Source organism: Saccoglossus kowalevskii, chromosome 2 (genome assembly GCF_978046115.1).
Source record: "Saccoglossus kowalevskii chromosome 2, keSacKowa6.1, whole genome shotgun sequence".
Taxonomy (NCBI): Eukaryota; Metazoa; Hemichordata; class Enteropneusta; family Harrimaniidae; genus Saccoglossus; species Saccoglossus kowalevskii.
Window position 1 is genome coordinate 17696572 of NC_140642.1, and position 25870 is coordinate 17722441.

Here is a 25870-nt window from a genome sequence, read left to right on the forward strand (position 1 = left end):
GTGTTGTTTGGAGAGGACTCAATATATTTAAGTATAAATACACTACGAGTAGCTCGCGATGGTTTACAAAATTATACCCACAACATTAAACGCATGGCAATGATATAATTACCGATGTACATCCCCATGAACCAGAAAAAAACGCTAACAATTATCAATAACATCATTCGGTCGTTTTGATAACATCCTGGGGGTATTGCCATTCAAGATAAATTCGAAGTATACACAGTGTTTTGTTATTGAAACGGTAGGTTGGTTTTAAGTGCATCGGTTTTGTTTAAAAAATGCTTAGCTATCCAGCGTACGAATTACCGACACGGCGTATCGTGGTCAAACTTTAATACAACTCTTCAAACCGAGGGATATTTACATTGTGGTTTCATGGTGGAAAAAGCGAATAACGGAATGATCTTATGATACCAGAAAAATTGTAACAAGAGCTCCGAGAACCCATGTACAGATGAAATTAAATGCACCCTTGTCAGATTAAAGTATTCATTCCATGCATTTGATTTACTCTCTTGGGTCAGAGATCCTCGGTGTTGATTTCACTGAGTATGCAAATCACAAACCACCTGTATTGGCTTGGTGTCATATCTTCGGCCGCTTGCTGCTAGCTCAATATATTTTCATATACTGTTATCTAACTTGGATGAACTCCGCGTATTTTGCCTTGCCCTTGGAGTGAAGGTCATTCGACCCCAGTGTCTCGGTGTGTCTACCTACGTGAAAATAACATCGCAGAACAAAACACACGAATGCTTAGTAAAATATATTTAATCGTCTCAATTATCACCATTAAATAAAAAATACATATCGTCAAACGGCCGTAATGATTCGCGGTTACGACATTTAACGGGTCACCCATGAACGATTTCCAATAGTCTATTTACGTCTAGTGAATGACCAACGATATAACTCGTAAATCAAGATCATAGGTGCGTGTCCCCTCTGTCGCCCGTCTTTGCATACTCAATAATAGTACTCGTCCACAAACAGCGTGAACGCAGCCTCTTGCAAGGTTAGTTGAGCAACCTGTGCCTTTCTCGTCGAAGTCTTTGCCGGGAATCGCAATGGTAGCGTCATAGCAGCTGTTGGTATCCATCGGTAGACTTATTATTGGCGAACATGGACGTACCAAGGTGTACCTGTATTATTTTATGTATGTGTCTCGCAAGTTTTGTCGCCGCGAGACGATATGACGGGTAAGTTGGTTTTAGTTAAAAATAAAACACTCTCCCTCTCTATCTATTGTCACGGTACACTAACAACCATGACACGTTTGTGCATACAACAATTCACGGGGCGCCAGCGAGTTGCACTATAGGGTGGCTTGCCAGGCTTTTCTTGTCTCACCTAAGAATTCCGTATACGCCGTATAAATATACACCCTGCATAAAATAACGGCCGGGCAGAATGATAATATGAGTGAGAGAGCCCGCCACCAGCAGTACATAGGTAAATTGATATGTCACGATTGTGGCAAAATTGTACTGCGGGCAAGTACTGAACAGAATAAAATAATTGAAAATCAAGTTGAACCAACTTTCACAGGCAGATGGTGTTTCAAAATAGTATAAAACAGCGGAACAACGAGAATACGCGTTGTTACAGACATCGCCTATGCAACTGAAATGTGCGATCGGCGCCGGGAAGTTGCTATAATGCCTCTAAAATTGACGTAGTGAAATCATTCTAGTGCGAGCGATTATATATGCAGTATCGGCACTCCACCCAAGTGCGGAATAAACAACAACTTTCCCCAGGAATTGTATAAACATTTACAACACTCAGAGTGTATCACTAAACGGTGTTGTCACCGGCAATAATATGCGCGATGACAACACTATCAGCGACACTTAAACTGTCACACACACTCACTCACTCATAGAACAGTTCTTTGCCTACCGAATTGTAAGGCGGGTATGTTTAATGAAAGAGCCGTCGTTTCTTTGGGCATAGTTGATGTATATACTCAATGTGTGCAGTCGGTGTTTAGTGATTGCTACTTAAGCACAAGAGCATTTAATTACTCGGTACATATGTGCAAGATATATTTGCGTGTTTTCGACAAAAAAATACTTCCATATGTTTCACGTGCGTGCGTGGCGAATTCGGGCACTTACTTGTGATGTAACTTTACGGTACATTGAAGTGCATTGGTAAAATACCAATACATTTGCGAACGAATATACAACTGACTTCTAAATGTAATAATAGCATTGTTTAGTGAACCAATCAACCAACCAGTGTAATGGCACATTTGTGTGTAAACCAACCAGGCAATATCACCTCTGCGTAAACCAGTTAGCAAATAGCATTTTTTGTTTAAATAATTGTGTAAACCAACCATGCAATAGATTTGTTGTGTAAACCATACAGGTAAAGATACGTTTGCGTTATCCAGTCTGCTACAACATATTTGCTTTAACCAATCATACGGTAGCATCTTTGCGTAAACCAGACTGGCAATAACACATTTGTGTAGCCAGGCAATAGCGTATCTGTGTAAACCAGCCAGGCAATAGCACATCTGTGTAAACCAGCCAGGCAATAGCACATCTGTGTAAACCAGCCGGGCAAAAGCACATCTGTGTAAACCAGCCGGGCAAAAGCACATCTGTGTAAACCAGCCAGGCAATAGCACATCTGTGTAAACCAGCCGGGCAATAGCACATCTGTGTCAACCAGCCTGGCAATAGCACATCTGTGTCAACCAGCCGGGCAATAGCACATCTGTGTCAACCAGCCGGGCAATAGCACATCTGTGTCAACCAGCCAGGCAAAAGCCCATCTGTGTAAACCAGCCGGGCAATAGCACATCTGTGTCAACCAGCCTGGCAATAGCACATCTGTGTCAACCAGCCGGGCAATAGCACATCTGTGTCAACCAGCCGGGCAATAGCACATCTGTGTCAACCAGCCGGGCAATAGCACATATGTGTCAACCAGCCAGGCAATTGCTTGATCTATGCTTAAACCAGCATAGTATCTGTTAACGAAACAGCAGTTTAAATGACTTTTTTTCGATGTTGCTCTAAATAAAAATATAAATATAAAACATAATGTACGTTTCAACGACGATGTATTTTCTTGGCGTCGTCGTCGTCAGCTATATATAATTTTTAACACGAGAGTTCTTTCTAAGCTTTCTAATAATTCACAATTTTGTTTAAATTTTTTCTAGTTCATGTAATGTAATTTGTGTTACAAAATTTGTAAATGCATAATGGCATGCCAATTAACACGTCATGGTTTATGACAACAGCGTGCAAAATGCCGATTTTTCATTTTATAGACCAACAATTCATTTTCCAGCTGTCCTGTTGGTCTTTTCACCTGTGTATTTTGAACATCCTACCATTTTGAACACCACTACACGTGTATTCATTTGGTACGACATAAATCGTTTTGAATTTATATACGTGGGTTAGGAAACGACAACAACGGCAAAGTCACGCATCTTTATTTAATGGGTATGCCTGTCTGTCTATACAATGATTGTTCCATTTGTCCAATTTAAAATTCATTTATTTTCAAATGAATTTCATATTATCACGTAAATCTATTTATAGTTGTGGCAGTATGATACTAACAACCGATTACGTATTTCTGTGACTGCATAGAATGCTCGATCCCGAACAGGCTCATTTATATAAAAATTATTCCCACTAAGACTATTTGTATGTTCAAGATTATCTTCGAACTCCCTGTCACGATGCACAATTTCCCCAGTGCGTATACTAGTATATACCGACCATTCTCTGTTTGCCGTTGTTCTTGTGCTTCTGAATGTTAAAGCGCTGCAGACCTGGCGCATCGTCGTACTCGATATGATTCCCATTTAACGTATACATCGCGTGTAAAATACATTTTTTGATCCAACGAAATCCGATGGTGCAGCACAACGACTTCTAATGCTACATTCTTATAAACAATGTCGTCCTTCTAAACGCTTGTTTTCAACCGGACTCATCTACTAACTATGTAACACTGCGATGCCCCGATAAAAAAATAGCCCCCGTCATCGACGTAAACATCGCAGTCTTAAGGCGTATCTGCTGCACCCGAATACGTGGGCCTCAGATACAGTACGATGGGTATCAAACAATCACAATTTTTCAATGGGAATTGTTCCTAGGAACAATCGCTATCTTTCTTCCGCAAACAAAAGGAGAACGAAACGCAGGCGATTGGAACACTTGGAAGGTAAACAGAGAGGCAACAATGATGAGGTTTACAGGTATTCTTGAATTGGCCCACGTCAGCGATAGCATTTCAGAATACTCTAACAATCGACACGTAAAGTATTTCTTCACTTGCGTACGTATTGACCTACATTGATTGCCAGTTGTCGCCAAGGGCCGATCATTGAAGTTTACACATGGGACCTTTTCAGTGACACGGCAACGCCCTTTGAATCACAATACAATTCTACGGCTACAATTGAATAACACATGAAACAATCTACGTGTTACCCCTCGTGATCACACAATGTGTCATTTTTTTTTCAAAACGAGAACTCAAATTTCCCAGCGACCACGCGATTGACGAATGAAATAAACGTCGTGAAGATAGTGTTGCAATTGATGATGTAATCTACTTACTGGCACGCGGTCGGAAGGTTGGGAGTAAGGCTACGTGACCAAACAGGTAAACGAAGGTGTTGTATGCAAATAGCCACACACAGTACAGTGTACTGAAGACCTAATAATATTATCCATCGGTAGAACGAGCACAATATATCGAGTTCAGTAATTACTAGTCTCCTTGACGTCAGAGGTTAACTCAATCTCAAAAAGAAGAAAGGCAATAATGGTGCCCTTTCAGAATGCACTTTCCACACTCCTTCACACTAGGAAATATTTCTATTTGCGCGACGTCGATGTGCAACATGAGTAAACGTGAACACACATACACCACCGCTCGTGTACACTGAATTTAATCAATAATAACTCGCTTCCAATCGGTCAAATCCAAGAGTTCTCAAAATCACCGATGGCGTTTTATCAGACCTATCCATTGGAAGGTCTGTGGTTTAATTTTCATATTTTTCATATAAATACATCTGACCTTGTGCCCTCGAGCTCGTGTGTGTTTTGTATTTTTCGTATTGTAGAGTACCGGTATGCGCGAATACATTCACATGACTCAGTTGGGCGTGGGTTATGGCTCAATGGATGAGAATTTATCAGTATACTAGTATTTCCGACAGAGATATTTCCGAAATTGTTTTCGTGTAAACTTTGAGCGGAATGTTTTAACACAGATTATTGGTTTGATGTCAGTCGAATACATGTATTAGTACAAGGCCGAGTGTACTACACATTCACTTGGGGGCTGAAAATCAATAAATACTAATTTAAAAAAAAATCATCCGCTATACGTATATAAATAAACAAGTTGTGAAACATGGCCACCTAGTAAATCGACACCCTGTCGGTTTCAAATTTCGATTTCTTTCTTAACACAAATTTTAGAGAGGGTCAGGTGTTACGTTAATAACCATTTTTCATAGTCGCTAACTTGGTTTTATTCAAAACTACACAAATCCCGCGTTTTCTGATGATATCCGACGATTTCATGAACGAAAATGGCCAGCAGCCAGAATCAAGGGGGATCCGCACAGAGTTCTGGGTAAATCAAGTGCACATACGCATTTTCAGCCAATCAGGCGTGCCGTAACAGCGAGTATTTCCTTGATTTACCCAGAACTCTGTGCGAATCCCCCTTGATTCTGGCTGCTGGCCATTTTCGTTCATGAAATCGTCGGATATCATCAGAAAACGCGGGATTTGTGCAGTTTTGAATAAAACCAAGTTAGCGATTATGAACAATGGTTATTAACGTAACACCTGATCCCCTCTAAAATTTTTGTTTCGCATTTTAAGGTAAGAAATCGAAATTTGAAGCCGACAGGGTGTCGATTTACTAGGTGCCATGTTTCACAACTTGTTTATTTATATACGTATAGCGGATGATTTTTTTTTTAGAAAATTAGTATTTATTGATTTTCAGCCCCCAAGTGACTGTGGTGTAGTAATACGTTCACTAGTTCACTACCATTCAAACAAATGACCGGATTTTCCTCACGTTTATGGTATGGATTTATTTTATGTCGTTGTTCACAAAACCCAGATAAAATATACAGTCATCAAACTACTTCTCACACAAACACACAGGTCAAATATCGATGAAAAAGATAATTTGTGAACCATTTATCACTGGTTTCTAGTATGGTAAACAGACTCCCCGTATATTGAAAAAAAATTATTTGGTTACATATGCTGATGATTGTCAAGAATAATCGGGATATTCGGATGAAATAATACTTTAAAGTAGAAGCCTACTCATGAATGCAAATACTCAAATTTATTCATTTTCCAATAAATTGTACTTCCAGGCATTATAAGGATATTGTTGAATTAATAAAAGTTGGGGGTTACCAGCTTAATTTTCGAGAAAATGTTGGTTGTTATTTAGTGTATAGTCGCCATTTTGACAGTATTATAACGCTTTTACCATAGGTTCCTATGAGATATTATGGCTTATCTCAAATTGTAGTCTAGTGACATAGGCTGAAAAATTCATATATTGTTAATGATGTGGCACTCATTGTTCTTCTAAATTGTTTCAAAAATTTAGGTTTTAAAAAATGTCAAAAAATGCTCTATGGAATTGTTCTAAAAATATTATTACAAGTTTCTCAAAATATGTCATGATTGTAACACACAAAAATGCAACCTCATGGTGCCATGGGACAATAACTTTATGATTTTACGTAATAGATTAATAAACACTGTCATGCGATTTATGACCAACTTTCTCAAAAAATATGAGTAGACATAACTTCCCATGGAAATTATTCCAAATTTGAATCGTTTTAGACACTAGGAAATATTTCCTACTGGGATAAAAACCTGAAAATGTATAACATGTAAAACAGTCAATAACTATATGAAATTATATCAAATGGCCAGGAAACTCAATTTTAGAAGAGACTAATTTTATTTCATTTGCATATTTGTGAAGTTAATATTATTGACAAAGCTTGTAACTATGAATATCGCAGTATATTTGCAATAAAGAAAATTTGATAATAATGCCGAAAAGTTCTCATTTGATATTGAACACATATCGTACCCTCGATACAGACCACACTCCTCTGTTATTAATAAAGACGAGACTTTTGCGATAATTCAGAGCATATTTTCCTAGATTATGCCATCGCACGCTTTCGCTCACTCCGGTGAAGAAATACTCATCCTCGAACTTAGTGGTGATGATCTTGCCTGGCGAAAAAGAAATTGCGCATTGACTGGGGAGGGCATAACGTATATATAACATGTATAGTATATGTGACCTGCAACAAGCTGAAGACAAATTGCCTGATTTCTATTTTATCTCCCCAATGTCTATCTGAGATATTCGTAGCCCATTGTGTATTCGAGAGACCGTCGCAAGCAAACTACCCTGATTGATCTCTGATCCTTGTAATATAGATTTGTTCATCATTAATAACGCACTATTGTGCCCCAGTTGAAAACACGCGTCGAAATATGTCGACGCTAAGTAGAGACGGGGTATTTTGATTTGTTATTGTTATTCACACGAAATCAACGTTTTAATTTCCCGCAATGAATTCGACGTCGACGAAACCGTGCAAAGAGTTACTACAAAATTCTACAAATGCTCAATATGAAACGTGTCGTTAATTTCAAGTAGTGATCTTAGTAAGACCGCGGTCATCCCCAGTTGAAATTTAGCACCATGACGACAGACTTCGGCTCAACGCTTTTACTTGGCGCCATGTAGTGATCCATTTCACAGTAGTTGACGTGATCAACCGCTGTCACGATACATTGTCTGTTATAATTAAAAAAAATAAACGATAGACGATGTTGACACATGTCACGGGAGGTAACCATTAATACCACGCCTAACAATGGCGCCACTGTAAGTAACACAGTTTGCATATTTAAACGTGAGGCAAGAGTGTTGACCAAAAGCAATGTCGCTGCTGTTGACTTTGAATGAGAGATTGAACAATACATTTCGTGGTACAATGATCCCGTGCTGACCACTGAATAATACAATAGCGTCAAATTTGTTGAAAATAGACTCTGTCTTTTTTTTTAGTTGGTGGTTGTTTCAATAGTAATGGGTGGTGTACCGTTCAAAATGGGCGATATGAACAGATCATTCAAAAAGTACAACTACTACACCACACGTCCAAATTATACGCTCATTTGCTTCTTCTATGAATACCTCTCTTTCTAGTTACAAGGTGATCCGTATAACTCCTCAAAAGACAGATGAAGTGGCCGTGATAAAAAGTGTTCGAGACCGATTTGACGTAAGTAGCCCCTATTTAATGCGAACTCAAACGAGATTTCAGAGAACAAACCAAATCTTTTCAGAATTTCACGCTGCGCAGACAAAGAACCCAATTTTTTTTCACTTCGTTTGAAATTGATATTGACAATTTTATTGTCATGGTTCAATAGCGGTACTATCACGGCAGCGGATTATGCATCTGTGGGTGAATATCATGACGAGAATAAAACCATTCTATATGTCCGAGTGTGTTATACCAGACTGTCGAAAGCAAGTACCAATGACAGTGTGTTTATAGTGCGTATACAGCAACTGGTAAACGTCGATCGTATAATATATGATATTATTAGTATTGCTGTTATGTAAGCATTATTGTTTTTGACAATTTATAATTGAAATTTAAAAGCAAAAAAAAAAAAATAAATAAATAAAAACATTCTAAGCCGGCTTGAAATGTGAAATACACAAATTAATGCTCTACTCCCACGGAAGTCACAGAGATCGCGCTGTTGAAATCTTACTATTTAGAAAATTGACATGTTCTTGTCCTAGTATTTGCCAGAACATTCTTGAAGAGTGGTAATTATGTTGGATTTGTTACTGTGAAACCAATTTCTTCTACCCGTAGCTGGATTTCTGGTCAGACTACGTCATTGTCGATCACCCGATTAACGTAATGGCACCACCGGACCAGGTCTACGACGTTATTAGCATATTAGACAAACACGGTATACGTTTCGAGATTACAATGGAGGATATCCAATATGAAATTGACAAGCAAATGGCGGACTTCGAAGGAGAAGCGACAGATAGGGGGCCAATCAAGCTTTCAAGATTTGATTACAGCAGCTACCATACAATGCCTGCGGTAAGAGCCTACTTTTCAGTCACGGTCAATATTAAATTCTATTCCATACCTAGCAGTTTTGCGGCTTTGCATGATGGTCCCCACGACTCTGGTTATATAACTACAAGTTTGTAGTTACGTCAAAACAAGATGGTGATTTTCATGATGTATAACATAACATAAGCAACATAAGCAACATAAGAGACCCTATGACATGTTACGATGATCTGCTATGTCTGGTATATTTATGTGGCGTAATGTGTTCCCCGTGTACAGTGTACAGTGTATGATTACCCTAGGTCATTTGAACCTAAAATATTTTGGTTCAAGTCGGGAAAAGTGAAATTCTGCTCAAACTTTGCATAACGTACTTTCTGAAATAAATAAATAAAAAATACCTTAATAGAATCCAATCCAAAATCCAAAATTATAGTAACAATTTTTTGCAAGATTAATGTTTAGATCAATGCACGTTCAATACACAAATCATAGAGAATTGTGGATAACTGATTGAGCCAACGAAATACAAATAATGTTAGCCAGACTTACAACTATTTTATTTGTTTAATCACAATGAGTGTTCATCTACATCTAATCCCAGACAACTAATAATAATTTATTAGCTGTTTGAGATTTAATCTGCTATTGTTGAATCCAAAATGGGTCTTAAGGGAGTGAGATTATTCCTTTATTTTATTTGGAGTCTTGGAACTATTGGTTCGAGTGTGCTCCTATTGCGGGGTCATATCACGGGAATCTGAATTATATGTTACATTTCAGAAATTGTCAGCGCGCGGCGTCAGAGTGCTAGCGATTGCTGCGGCTTATGATTGCTTGCTTCGAGCGTAGATTCACGACGATTTGCCGCATTCAATTTCAAACAAGACGAGTCCTAAACAAATCCTAAAATACTTCCGCTATCCGGTACATTCTCGCCATCAGATATTCTACATAGTTCTCAGTGAAGTTCTTTGAGAATGGACCGTATATTTACAGCACACCATTTTAACTTTTATCGTTTTTTTTCAGATTGACGCTTGGATGGACAGCGTGGTAGAGACATATCCTAATTTAACTGAAATATTCACTGTAACGTATTCATACGAAGGTCGACCAATTCGAGGCATTAAGGTAAGTCCCCATAATACATCACGTGATTTTTGGGGACGTGTCCCCAAAGCGTACCGCCTCAGTCTCCCTCAAAACTAGTGGTACACAGCCTGAGAACGATTGTTCTAAAATATTAAAAGCAAGGGATGGTGGCAATTGTTTACTCCCACCCGCTGCTTTTTTAAAAGTCGATATATTGTGAAATAAACAAACAAACATCGTATAATGATCAGAAATAATGTGCACGTCGCTTAAAATTACGGTGTATGTGCGTACTGATATTTTTGTGTGTTTTTTTGTCGAATAAATTTACTGCTGTGTTTGAGGAACATAAATTACCTTTTTTCTAATTTACGATAAATCATAACCTATATATAGTGTCTTTTTTTTACAAGAAACACTATAAACCAGGTAATTTTAACAAGTTAACAAATAACAGTTACAAACACTGGCAGCCGGCCGGAAGCTTTCTATTGAAGATGATTTTGTTTATGAATTATGTATGCTTATCTTAGTTTGACTGAGCGAAATTGTCGACGTTTAATCGCTTTCAGTTTATCTTCGAATCGCCCCAAGGTTCAAGATATTTACAATCTGGTGTTTTTTTGTGTTTTTTTTTTTTTTTTGCAGATACGGAAACCCGCTTCTTATAATAAATCATGTGCGTGGTTCGAGGGCGGTATACATGGCAGAGAGTGGGTATCGCCCAGTTCCATGTTGTTCATGATCAAAGAGGTATCATTACTGTGTGTTTTTTAAAGGGCGGTAGTTGTCGCGTCGGGCATGTGCGATATTTGTGTTGATGAACATTGATTTTCCCATAATCCAATGCGCTTTTCTAATGAAATCACGAGTACGAGTTTTGCCCTTTGAGCCACTTGCACTAATTACCGTCGACAACTCCTTCGATATCATCCAAACACCAAGAAAATACCTAATTAAATTTTGATAACCTCTCAGTTTGTACTAGTTGGTGTACGCAACAGTCAAAATTGCCATCTTTGTTTATATGATACCCATATCTCGCGCATGCGCGGCGCGACGACTACCGCGCTTTAAGTATGCCTTTTGATCGCTTGGTTGGGCGCTATTGGGAAATATTGATGAGTCATTATTGAGTAAAAAAGGTTCATCTGCCGAAGTGTGTGCATTTGGTGAAAATCGGGTTTGAGATATTGAGAACTGTCCGAGACCTCAAGCTATTCAGTCAGTACCCTAATTCTGTTACACGATACACATTTAATTTCTCAGTTTAAAGACAATTGCACAATGCTGATTAGAATTAGTTGTTCACATTTCATTGAAGGTGAGAATCTGATGAGCTATTAGTGTGTCTATAATTGTATGAATGTGTCAACATTAGCGAAATAAACGTGAAAGTTTTAGTTGCATTGTATCCACTGATTTAAAAGTTGCCTTATTTTAATCAAATTTGCTACAATTCAGTCAAATTAGCAACAACAAAAAAGTGTTGGTTTCAGTGAATATGATATGCAAATTAGTATTCCCTGTCAGTGACATAAATTACTAAAGTGTTGTTGAACATTCTTTGCTTGTTAGCGATTACACATCACAAAAAAATCAACACTGCATTGTCTTGTATTGTAACACGAATATACATATTGCACTTGTGTTGTTGTTGTTGTTCAGTTCGTAAAAACTAAAAATAAACACATCTGCAAAACGTTATTTTTAATGAAAATTACTTTTCTGCTATCAAAGCGCACATATCTATTACCCAAGAAATTGGCGCCTGCCACACAAGAGAAGTGCTCCATACAACTGCATGATTTCAAAATCCGTACGTCAGAAACTGATAGTTAACAACCCCGTTTGACAACACCGAATGAAATTGAAAACTGAACCGTCTCGGTCTACCTACAGACATTCTTGTCAAATGCACTCATCGCACTATATATCACTATTCAAATAAATAAATGGATGCTGGTCACGCTACACTGTTTTACTCAGCAACGTAGCATTCATGGTGCATGACCAACTCTGATCTATTGTGTTGGTGTATTACAGATGGTGGAGAACTATGGTGTGGACCCCGTGGTTACGAAAATGATAGACTCATTAGACTGGTATATTGTACCTGTCCTAAACGTCGATGGATATATCTATACGTTTGTAGTAAGTCGTCAGTTTACATGTTTGTTCCTCCTTAGTCATATAATGGGCGGAAATACTGTACAATTAAATCGCCAATAGGAATGATTACATTGCAAACAATATTATTAGGTCACGTTTTCTGATCCCGTATTCCTCCAAAAGCGGTCTTGATTTGAAATAAACACGCTGATGGGCGATGTGCTTTGTAATGAACATAACAACACTTGCAAACCTTTGTCATAGAACTAAAAGGTTGACTAGTTATACACAAAAACTTACCATGCTTTGCTCATTGAACTCGAACGCTATAAAGTAATTCATACAATATGTTACAATTAGTCTACAATGAGTAAGCGCCAATCGGCATAACGATGCTAAGTTATTTGTCTGTGCCGAAATCGTATCTGAAGTGCATTATATTAAATATATTTCAGGATCGATTGTGGCGAAAAGACCGGAGTCCGAATAACGGATCTTACTGCGTGGGTACAGACCTCAACAGAAACTGGTCGTTTGAATGGGGAGGTAAATATCGTGGCAAGACTATACAATTATTTTCTGGTGGTGGTGGGGGGCGTTGTGATGAGAGTAAACGCAATATACTAGTACTTCAACGAAACATTATAAACACATCGACTGTTTTTTTTCCCATTCATATTTGGCCCGTCTATATTGCTCTTTTTTTTATTTACGACTGTTTGATTTGAGATATCGCTTAACGTTCGGGTGGGCTTCGAATCACGAGATAATTTATTGTTTAAGTTGTCAATACAAATAATAACGGACATCTTTCAATCCCCGGCGACGCTGACACAGTGTCATCGAAATCTTTGACCAGGCAAAATACATCCAACACGCACGCCATAATATAAATATGAAATATTATTTGACGATGTTTACCTGAAATCAAGATTTTGTTTTGAAAATTGCAGGGCCAGATTCACAAACGAACCCCTGTTTCGTGACGTATCGGGGAACAGGCCCAGCATCGACTGTAGAAGTGACTGGAACTGAGAATTATTTAAGAAATTTGTCTGATAAACTAGTGCTCTTTGTGGACTGGCATTCCTTCTCTCAGCTGTGGATGGCACCTTGGTCGTATACACCAAAAGTTAATGAATTTTACGAAGATCACGTGAGTATATCCCGCGTACTAATTATACTAAAATTATAAACTTCTAGATAACACTTATTGATTTATTCGTACTTTTTTAACGGCTTCGCCAAACTATTTCTGATTATACAAATATGGTAGTTTGATGATACACAAATGAACAGATATTTACTGTGTCAAATGAGGCCGCTCACGACTGTTTTTTAGGGGGGTTCTGGCAAAATAATGAAACAAATGGGAAAAATTACTCAAAAAAGCAAAAAATTAAACACCTGTTGCAAAATATTTTGCAGTGTGTTTGTTTATTTCCTTCGTTGGAACAGCGACGAGTACCATATTTAATTACGTCGTGCATTGTACTTTGACTTGCGAAAATGGCCAAACGTTGATGTTGTAATATTCAATACAACATCGATGAGGAATTTAGAACTTCACCAAAAATGTAGTTTCCTTTTTTCTTTTGTAGATGAAATTCTTGGAGGCGGCTGTCACGAAACTGCAATCTGTTTACGGGACAAAGTATAGATATGGGCCTGTGTACGAAATTATTTGTGAGTGAGAGTCTATTTTAAAGTAGAGGGGTTGCCACCTGTGCACGTTCGGAAAGCGACGACAAAGGTAGACGCTAGTTTGTAAACAGCGTCACACTATGACCGTCGGCCGCATGCGCAGATGACGACTCCCCCGCTGTAAGATATAGTTCATTTCATATACACTAAGCTGTGAGTTCAAATTATAGTTTTTCCAACAAATTGTCTTTTTTAGTGATAATGCCTCACTGAGATCGACTGAACTGAATGCCATGATACTGCCAAAGGTTACAATTGTCACTATAGGTCCCACAGCGGCATATACAACGAATGTAAAATTATTGTTTTACACAAAATATTGAAGCGGGAGGGTCGTCACCTGCGCACGCGCGGGAATTGAGTCCCAATCGACGACAACAACACACGCTAAAAACGCAAATGTTCATGGGCAGACGCTTGTTTGTAAACAATGACACGCTATGGCCATCTGACGCATGCGCAGGTGACGACTCCCCCGCTTTAACGTGCGCTGCCTTAACGTTTCTACTTGAATCAGTCACGATGACGTTGCGCCGCGTCAACCCATTCAACGTGTTTTTTCTCCTATACGTGTAGCATAAATTCCATTTGAATAAAGGACGATGCACTGTTGATTGTTGCGTGTCACCAGGGCAATAATGGCAATATCACGTCCGTATCGAATATAACGTTGTGGAGGGTTCATTACTGTTGTTATAAAAAGACTATGATATGTTTTTCATGGTCGACGACATTATTACACATTATTCGTGCATTGACCGGTATTGTATGTTTACTGGATGGAACGTGTTACTGATCGACCAAGGCGAACGCTCAGTTTCAATAATCGGCATCGCAATGTATCATAATTCCACCTACATACATACATTGAATTATATACCTTAAAAATCAACGTAACACACATATAGTAGCATTCTTCTTTGATGAATACTGCATTTGCCCGTCCCTGTATTTTTATGGTCTATGATTAAATACAAGTTTATTATTCGCCACCTTATCTTTGTATATGTTATCAGATTCCGCTTCAGGTGCAAGTTTGGATTTTGTGTTTGGTGAACTTGGAGTTAAGCATTCTTACGCAGTAGAACTTCGAGACAAGGGATACTACGGTTTCTTGTTACCCAAAACGCAAATCATACCCACCTGCATCGAAGCATGGGAATCGGCTAAAGCCGGCGTGATGTACCTCTTAGAAGAAGAAGGAATCTAGTTCCGTTTAACTGCCAAGAAGTGACGCCATGATACATACACCCGCGTGAGTACCGCGGTGTTCCGGCAAGAGAAAACAGAATACGAACGTCATCTGTGTGTTGATTAAAGTGTGCCAGGTTATCTCGTTATTCAGGAATTTTTACAAACATTTTTTTTTTATAAAATGAATCTAATCATTGATATTTAGCAGTATTAATATTATTATATGAAGTCTTATAAAAAAAACACGTCGATTTGGGGTCGATAAGTGAACAATGCCTGAAGTCAGCCCTTATTATTTTAAAACACCCTTTTTATATTACGAAAAAGTGGAATAACGACCGCGTGACCACCAGTGCTTTGATTGGACCTCGAGTACTGTTCACCATTTCATCGAATCGCTCATGTATGTACATCCAACGAACGACAGAGATGGCACGCAAGTAAAATCAGTCATACTAAAACAATATATAAGTTATTTTTTCAAACAATGTAATTGACGTCATACAGGATAGCTGAAAGAGTCCCATATGTGTGTTCAAAATAAAACATGCGCTTATGCAGTTTTCAGTGTCAACATGGTCGCATCTACATACACGTACCCGCATGATGAACATTGGACTCTTATTGTGTCACAGTTCCTCAACACTGTCGCTCCATGAATTGCCGTGAATTGCGACGTAGATTAATAATACTGACTTATCAGGCGTGTACAGGTCGAGTATAATAGCGTTGAATGGTAATTGAATACTTAACAAATAAATAAACACGACACTTATAGTACACGTGTTCATTTCTTCCTTCCTTGATTAACTATTTCATGACGTAGATTAGTAGCTGTATGAAAACGAGTTTCAAGAACTCTATTTATAATACAAATGAATGTGTGAATGTGAATGGGAGTTCGAGCGTATCGAGCAATACGGTTGAAATAAGTCTTCAGTCTTCACTCTTTGAACCCAGTGTCACGTGACTTTGAAGAATAGAACCGCCTACACCTCCAGATATTTAGACCATAGAGCTAAAACAATAAATCTTTTTTTTAGCTCCGTGTCTAGACATACACATGTATCATATTTTGCCAGAACGGTAGTCGAAGCAGAGAACGAAGCTACACGTGGCATATAAAATATAACATTTCGGGTTTCCACTGAACAGCGCCAGAGAGAGAAAGTATTTGACAAACACAGATTTGAAAGCGCTGCAACAGTTTAACGTTTCATATTCCACTCTTTCTTGGACCTGACTAGAAAAAACAGGGTTTGAAAATGAAACCAAAAATTCTGTCACATCGGTAATTTGCATATCAGCGCATTGCCTAATAAGGATCACAGTATTTTCACAGATCAGCGTATTCGCTTGACAGAGAGAGAACACGGTAGGCATTGGTATTTTTTCATATCAGTGAAAATGGTCAATAGTAAGATATTTTCCTTCGTATCATGGTTTACCACAGTATAGCAACAATGACCACGGGACGTTATCAATATAATATTTTAAGCATATATGTTGAAAAGTTTACTTTGTACAAAGCTCTATGCCCTACAATAGCACTATCTTAACCTAGTCAAGCACTTAACATAATACTTTTCTAATACTGAACGCTAGATGGGTCACTTGATTTGATTCCCGAAGCTCCAAATCCACTTCCGATGATCCAGAATGTTTTCAAGTTGTCTGTTGTAAAATCAAGTGCTAGTGAAAACTCTCCAGTTAATGACATTGGATTCAAGTGCTAGTCATGGTAATCACGTGGAGTCTGTAACAGCTGTAACGCAACAATTTGGTCAGTAACACCCATTGTTAGTCACGGTTTCGGGACGAATCGGGAACTATTAATTTAAATTGTGGGAGTTGGGGGCAAATACAAGTCGCGTGGATTTATCGGGCCCGGCGGCAATTTGCGTGTGAATTTGGATACGATGCCGTATAACATTTTGAACAAAATGTGTAGATTTATGGCATGATATGAATAGGGAATAGTGACGTCAAATTGCCAATGGTTCAGAGCAGCTCACTTCAAACTTTACTGATGTCATCACGCATGCGCACACGCTGAATTCTTCGTTTGCAAAATTTCATTTTAATTCAAGTTGGATATGTTATATTTGGGCATTCGTTTCGCATTAATAATGTAATACTTGAATTATAATATTCTATAAACTACGCCATGGGTACGATGGTTCAAAGCAATGCACAAAACTAACAATGCACAATTCTCGCAGTTTACGTGAGAATAATAATCAACACATATTAAACAACCCACGTGATGTATTTATTTATCCATTCACGAAAAAGAAATCAATTCAAAAATGTGTGTGATGTTCACTATTAAGTCATGCGTATGTTCGCTTCCGGCAACGTTTCGCTTTCTAATACAGTATCTCCCAATGCTCTGATTGCAGCGAAGGTTTCTTCACCACTTGGAATGATTTCTTCTGCAGGTAAAATGAAACTATCCCCTCGCAGTTCAACTACGTGAGTCAGAACTATACCAGCTGAGCCGTAACCCCAATCTTCGCTGCCTCCAGACGTGAGATCTGTGTGGAAATGTAACATGTTTATAGCAGTTTATCAAGTCACTAACTTAAATCTGGCGATGATTATCCTGAACGAGTCTGGGACATAGCGGACCAATTACGAGTTGGTGGGTTGGATGATGTATTCAATTACCCCACAACGTTTTCCCTGGTGTGTAGGATTTCGTAGCTCATCGACCCCTGGTTCGATCCAATATAGTGGATAGGTACATGATTAGGTTATGTATTCGGGCAATAGATTCACTTGGTCCAGAAACCTACAAATGCTTGTTTCCAACATGGTCCAGCAACTATTTCTGCTACACTGCAGCCGGCGTTTTTTTTCAAGTAACGCTACCAAGCATTCCGCCGTGTGGTCACATAATTGTTATAAAATCAACTCAAATTATCATTTTAGTAATTACTCACACATTGTAGCAGATTGTCCGTATACATATTCTGTACCATGTACAGCCGTCAAGGCCTCAACGCAGCGTTTGTTCGAAGTATTCTGAAAATGGGAAAAGACATGTGTATCGTACGACATGTATATGAGTAATTACATTTTACGTACCTCAAAATGAGATTCTCAAGTTAGAAATGCAAATAAAAATGGTACCAAAAATGGTAGAAGAGGATGCATATCAGTTGCACCTCGTAACTGGACCAATTGTAATAGTGAAATTTTAAATAAATAATAAAATGTACTTGAAATCTCGAGAATGGCTAACCCCTTCTGAGCCGAAACACAACATGTAATTAGCATACTAGTACATTTCAAAATAAACATCGCGTGTACGCGTCTGGTGCGGTAGCACTGGTCAATAAATTGAAATATTTAAAGTATTTTTATGTAATACCAGAACAAATAATTCATTTAATTGCTACACGTATTATGTATTCTCTCAACTTTGAAAAATTGGGACCCCAATAAATCTACTGCATAAGTGCCACCATAGACCTTAGAAAAGAGAGGTCTATAGAGCCACATAGATTGTCATAGAATAATGGTCTGTCAAAGATGTTAACTAGTGGCGGTTTCTCTCTCCACTTCTCTGTGGGTCGTGGGATGAGTTATTTTGACAAGGTACGGCAATTAGTCTGTCACGTGATGCTTATGAAAAACAAATAATAAGCTAGTATGGTCAAATGTGTTTTCATGTATATTAAAGTTTTCTAACAATATATGGTGAGAATGAAGGTTGGATGAAATAACAGACATTGAATTCTTCATTCAAAAATGTCATAACACTCTTCCTGCTACTTTAGTGTAAATAACGTACAATTAGGATCCCAGAACAGGAAACCACATATCCATGGTTTGATGCAACATAATTAGATTGCCTCACAAACCAATTAAAGTTGTTTATAGTTGTTTGATAGCTACAAACTATATTATAAAATTTGTTATATACCGGGTACTTGTTAAATGTTAATTGTTTTACCTGATACTCAAGGTGCTTTGTTGAGTCAAATGTGTAGCCCCATGGACACATCCATATCTGTCCGTACGAGTGGAAGTCGACGAAGGCTTTGAAGCTTGGATCTTGCAGAATAAACTTGGTAACAGAGTCTATTTCAATCTCCGAGTGTGGATGACTACCCCTGTACGTACTCGCACATGGAATGCCAGATGATCCCTCGCCAAAAAGGTTGAAATAAAATGAAATAAACTTTGTTACGTATACAAAAAACATGACATTGAAACAGAGACGGTGTTCGAGTTAGACGCGTTTCAGATTTGAACTTTCTCCACAGTTACGGGGAGCAAGCTGACTATAGTCTTTCTATAGAGGAAACATTATTTTTGATTTGATAACCATCTCGAATTGAATACTATAATTTTATTGGAACTATAAGGCATAGTTGTATAACACACCGCATTGACCAACGTTATACATTCTTCAAGCTTACCTCCCCACATGTAGTCGAAATTCCTGTTCCCATCTGTGCCGATGCACGTGGAACCATCATTGGGTGATCGAGTTTTACGCCACATACGATCCTAAAATTAAAAGCAATGTTGTGTATACATGTTTTAAATATCGAAATCAAATAACACTTTTACTGATTCTACTAGCTCATTCAACAGTAATTGAATGACAGACGAATATTCTGAGTGACGTCGCATAACTTAAAAAATGCACCTCGCAACAGTGCCCTCTCGACATTTTATATATACTCTCCGAACAACACAATTAAGTTTGTTTTTTTGTAAGATATTTGGCAAGGCCGGCCACAGTGAGACGTGATAGTGCCAGCATTTTGGGATTCGTGGGAAAATGTATATAATATGTCAAGGCGTACCAGTACAGACATTGTATTCCATACATCTTGGCAGTTTTGTGTAATAAATCATTTTCTATACTTCCATAATATGTAAAAAAAAATCCCAACAATCTGTTTGATGCCAGCTGATTGCCCCTTTGAAACCATAGCTGACAACCACAAAATACGGCATTATCTCAAGATGTTATTTGATTTAGATAATATTTCTTCAATCATTAATAAGATTATATTAAATTGAATATTTCTGTTTGTTTCAGATGCTGGCGTTATCGAAACGCATATACGTGAGACTTTATTTCAAATTTCCCCAACCCCAACCCGCGCACAATTGTATCATCCATGGCTAGTCATTTGTCATAGAATTTATTTGAATTGACTCAAAAATTACAAAATTATGTTTGCCAAAGCATTCTCGAAAACGTAAAAATAGTGTTGGCTTCAAAAATAACAATATTTCTTAATTGAAATAAAGAAAACTGAAATCGATTATGCAAATACGCAAGAACGCTCTACGATGTTTTTAATACGCCATCACAAACTACGTATATATATAAGCTTGATCGACGGAGATGTATACTCAATTGAGCTATGTTCAGTTTCATTATTGAATGTGTACCCTATTTAATTAAATGTGTTACAATTAATACATTTACTCAACAGAACACAACACCCGCAGCCCACACCCCCACCCCCACGGGGTCGTATTGACTTACACCATTGACATCGTGGGTATGTGCATATCCATCTGCATTCAACACAGGCAACATATACCAGTTCAATTTGTCCACTAGTTCAGTAGTTTTTTGATCGACACCATAACCATCGGCAAACTGTCAAATAATAAAATCAAGCACAAAATTTTCATTTCATTTCTATAGCTTGTTGCGAAACAATAACGATAATGTTTAGACTATAGTAAAGTGCCTGTGAAATGCACAACCACACATTTCCCGTTTTGGATTTGTGTTCCACTGAAATAGACCGTTATTGTTTTTTTTTATTTGAAAATGATTACTCGAATTCGAGTAAATTTGAAATATTTCTCGTGTTGTAGCCACGCGCATCTATCCTGAAACAGTCGACTTTTTCCGGCTTTCCGACTCTAACCGAAGTAGAAGTGCGCCGCCAAACGCCAAAATATTTATATGCTATACTTTTATGATACGGCGCAATTTAGCGATGATATTAACGATATATATATATATTTTTCTGTCGGCGTTTGTTTTGAAACGTTGTGTTTTTGGCGGAATAGAACAAATTTGGGATGGACATTCTCCTTATACCGTCATACCATAGATTCCTATGCGGAACAACTTTCATCATTTATAAAAGAACAACTTGGATATAAAGACAGGTGCCGAAAATTTAAACCTGACACACTTTTTAAAGAACCAGATTCCGGAACAGCCCACCGCGTCGGCTTTCAAAGAAAGAGGAGCGTCGGGTAAGTATTTCAAATGTTTTGAGATTCTGAATAACGTCTTGTGGAGACAATATAGTTCGTGTTATGTAAGAGGTAGCAATGACATGACTCAAAAACTGATGCGTCGGTCAACCAGAAAATCACCCAGCACTCGCACGCAATTGTTCTTAATTACGCTTGTTTTGTGATTGGTGTTGACTTCTGTGATTTTTTCTTGCAATTTGATCTGCCTAATAAGTAGGCTATCAATATTTTGTGTTTAAATAACATGATAAATAACAATATTGATGTACCAATAAATGATTTTGTGTCAGAAAATAGCAGGCATTGTAAATGCTCGAAATGTGTATGCCTGTCTAGAAAAAAAGACTCCTGCACCTGGAAATTCTATGTTTTAATTGAAGCCACTGTGAGAGGAATACACATACTAACCAGTTGAGTCATGTACAGCATGGTAGCCGGCGATATCCACTCGCGAGCGTGGATCCCACCTTCTAGAAACAAAGATGACACAGTTGCTGTCGATGTCCCGATCTAAACGTGTACAATCAAGGGAGTCATGGGAAAAAAAAGACACAGAGACAAAAACAATTAGATATATGGTAAAAACAGAACTTAAAATAAATATAGTAAAAAGAATAAGTTTGTGAAATACTAATATGTTGACAGTCGTAAAACATAAGAAACATAATGACAACTTGAACTTTCTTTATTCAATACTGAAGTTACTTTCTATACCTTGACTCCACGCAGTGGGCGGCCCTCGTAAGAACTACCTATAGTGAAGACAGATGATATGGTTGGGTAAGTGGCAACGAATTCGTCCACCCATTGATTAATCTGTGGGCAAGAGAAATAAAATCAGTGATGATGCAAACCAATATGTTGGTATACGTATATGACATGACTCAAAAACTGATGCGTCGGTCAAACAGAAAATCACCTTAAAGCGGGAGTGTCGTCACGTGCGCACGCCTGGGAGTTGAGTTCCCAAGCGACGATAACAACACACGCTAAAAAACGCAAAGGCTCATGGGTAGTGCTAGCGCTTGTTTGTAAACAATGACACGCTATGGTCACCTGACGCCATAAAGCTGATAATGCGTCAACGCAGCAAATTAAGTAAACTTATTTAGGAATACCACACACTCACCTCGTCATATGTGTGGTAAATTTCGTAATTGAACCCTTCCACGTCGATCCCAGGTCTTGAACTCATTGCCTCTCGTTCTTGATCGATCTGATCCTGTATGTTTTCAACGTTTATGGTGAACTCCATTCCATTCATAAGAATCAAGCTCTTGAGATCATCGGCAAAGTCAGGCGTTGTCATGATGTCCACAAATCGTCCGACCATTCTTGGTTCCTTCCAAAAGCTTAGCTATTTATTGAAAACATATCATATTTTGCATAAATATATTTACACATAACGATGTGTTCTACATTGTGTCTGGCGAGAAAGATACATATCTTATTATACGGTGTAACCTCATTATAACGAACACTTTCGGGAGGGGTCTTACAAATAGTTTGTAAAATACTGTGAATTGTTCACTATAATGAGAGCAGATTGAAATATATTGGGTTTGTTATGAATGGGATACATGCATTGTGTTTTATATCAGAAAGTTCATTATAAAGCTGTTCGTTAAAACAAGGCTGCTGTGTATATGTTTTCATTGAAGAAAAAACCTTGTACATGTACATTGTATGAGACTTGTACGTTTTTTTGGACAAGCGCCCTCTATTGACAAAGTGTGGTAAGTTTAACGTGATAATACCTTCTGAAACGCAGTACATGATTGGATAAAATAAACGCTTGTAATCACGGTCAGCTAGTGTACATGTGATACATCTAATCAATCTACCGACACTTACTATTTTAAGGCAGCCACCCTGGATACGGCTTGAAACTAATTAAAGTTGAGAAACGTTTTTTTGAGATTATCATAAATCAGGTAAAACATACCAAACTTTCACAGCCAAACAATTCGTTTGGGCAACATTAGTCCAACCGCTAACAAAAATCGGCAGAATTCGTCGTGTTGTGTGGAAATCCCTTGCATAAGAACACCTAATTACTAGTACATGAAGAACACACAACTCTTTTCCGGGGTATATGAAACTGAAATCGTCATCTAACTGTAAGGCCGTCGCTGATTTGCTCCAGAGCTAGATGACGATTTCGGTTTTCAAAAAACAAAACAAAATCGGGAGTAGTAAGTAACTAATTTGTGATTTTTGAATTGTGGGTGTGTTTTTCATTCTGATTTTAATATTTGGTAAGTGAATTCCCCAAAATAGCGTTTGTGTTATGCTTATAGGATATTTTTCAAAATGCATTCAAGTGATAGTACCTGAAACCCCTATGATGAAAATGGTTTGGTCACATGACGTAATACAAAATGGCTACATCTAGTTGGATCTAGTTGCCTGATATAATTTTTGGTCATAGTAATTTATACGTGTGTACAGTCATATAAATGCTAAATATTTGGGGTCGGGGGTTAAAATATGCTCATCACCTGATACACATGACATATTGTACTGTAATTTCAGTTTAGTGTGCAATCAATTTCTGGTTCTATGTTATATCGTTTCATATCGCTTCTCAACACCATCACAAAACATTAATTTTCATAAAAACGTTTGATTATATACGTTATACATTTGCCAACTGGCGGTGTAACATTGAAAGCCAAAATTTGTGACATATCGCAAACATGGTAATAGGCAACACCAGATACATTTACTCACCTTATCCAAGTTGTCATTGTGAATTTGCATAAGAAGTTCAAGTTCATTCACATTCTTTGGAATCACTCGAATAACTTGGTATCTGTAGATCAGTCAAATATAAGAAAGATATGCGCATTTAACCCTAAAGTCAACTGTAATCGTTCACAAAATAAAACCCACGCTATTTTTTTTTTTCACATTTTTTTTTTTCAATTCGGTGATCAACGCATGTAACCAATAGAACGTTATGTCAATCAGCAACAATATTCATAGGAAAATACATAGAAATTGTCTTAAGGTAGCACCAACATTTTAGCGGCAAATGACGGCGATTAAGTTGTCAACACCTTCTATTCAAGTAAATCTATATTCAATGAAGGAAAGTCTATATAATAAGGGATTAATCGTATGGCATAAGTTATAATACGTTTTCTTACCCATCGTAACGCACGTATGCAGCTGCATAGGCAACCAGAAGAAGCACAGCGGCGAATTTCATCGTGGTGAAGTACGAGTCCGCTCAAAAAACGTAAAGCAATGGCCCACACCAATCGTGCTAATGTATAAATATATTATCATTTGCAAACCTACAACCAATAGGATCTTTTAGACAGTCAATTAATTATTGTGCAAATAATGCAACGTGTTCGTGACAAGCAGACCTACGATTACATATACGACATGAAACAAACCTGCAATGTTATCTAAATCCTGCGTCGTCACCTGGCTAAATTTACACAATCTATTTACGGATAAAAAAATTACGTCCTATTTCAGTTATTTTCCACAGTTACCTCTTTATTATAACTATTTGGTTGACGTACAAATAGTTTGGGAAGGGTTCAGTATAACGAAGCCCATAATACATTGAGTGCGAGACATGCAATGTGTCCAATATAAAGAGGTTACAGTGTACTTATTGTTTCAGTATAGTGATATACAAACACTCAAATTGGTGTTCCTGCATGTTTGATATGTAGATATATGACGTTCTTATTAAAAATTATGGTAACACATGCTCTCTCAACTTCTTTTTTAAAATGGCTAGCCCAGTTACTTCGATAATTTATATGTAAATCAATTTGATTTATTTCTCTTTAGGTTAATTCATTTAATTTTGATAACTTCAATTTTCTCGTTATCTTATTACAAATTAGGAACGGCGGGACTATATCAGTCGCCAGTCTGCTAGTATTAAGTTCAGGTGGTTATATCATAGAACGATAATTATTGATGGAAGGATTGTTGTCAGAAAGTAATCTAATGACGGTGAAATTGAATGATTTTTTTGTCACATTTATATATTTTTTACAATTGTCTGAAGACATTCTGCCTCAATATTTTTTAAGCGTAATTTTAATTTGCCATGTGATGGTAGTATAAATTCTGGAAAAAGTCAAAAGTTTTTGATAGCAGAAATACTAGAAAGAGATCTTACTTTCAAGTTTTCAAAAAGTTGTTTGGAATTCTTGTCATTTTAATGCCAGTTTGTGGTTTCAGTCAACCTGTAACACATAGCGTTAATATGACTTGCATAGCGTTATTGCAATAGACCATTTTCCGTACACTGCGAGAATCACGCGTTATGCGTGAAATCGAACGTAAAAACAGGACAAA

General features: G+C 37.7%; 2 protein-coding genes across 2 annotated transcripts; one reads left to right on the plus strand and one right to left on the minus strand.

The window, feature by feature from the left end:
• Positions 1–994: 994 nt before the first annotated feature.
• Positions 995–15484, plus strand: LOC100367157 (carboxypeptidase B-like). The gene is made up of 10 exons (XM_002731393.4): positions 995–1205; positions 8281–8356; positions 8966–9205; positions 10214–10315; positions 10925–11029; positions 12323–12430; positions 12844–12934; positions 13342–13544; positions 13990–14074; positions 15109–15484. Exons 1-10 carry the CDS (start codon positions 1129–1131, stop codon positions 15300–15302), a joined length of 1281 nt encoding a protein of 426 aa, XP_002731439.2. The 5' UTR covers positions 995–1128; the 3' UTR covers positions 15303–15484.
• Positions 15485–17536: 2052 nt separating this feature from the next.
• LOC102800797 (carboxypeptidase B-like) lies at positions 17537–24752 on the minus strand. Its single transcript, XM_085505021.1, has 9 exons — positions 24691–24752; positions 24272–24353; positions 22668–22895; positions 22253–22354; positions 20805–20921; positions 19682–19807; positions 19248–19442; positions 18232–18313; positions 17537–17823 (listed from the first exon to the last, which is right to left on the minus strand). The coding sequence occupies exons 1-9, from the start codon at positions 24750–24752 to the stop codon at positions 17615–17617; spliced, it is 1203 nt and encodes a 400-aa protein (XP_085361147.1). The 3' UTR covers positions 17537–17614.
• Positions 24753–25870: the final 1118 nt, after the last annotated feature.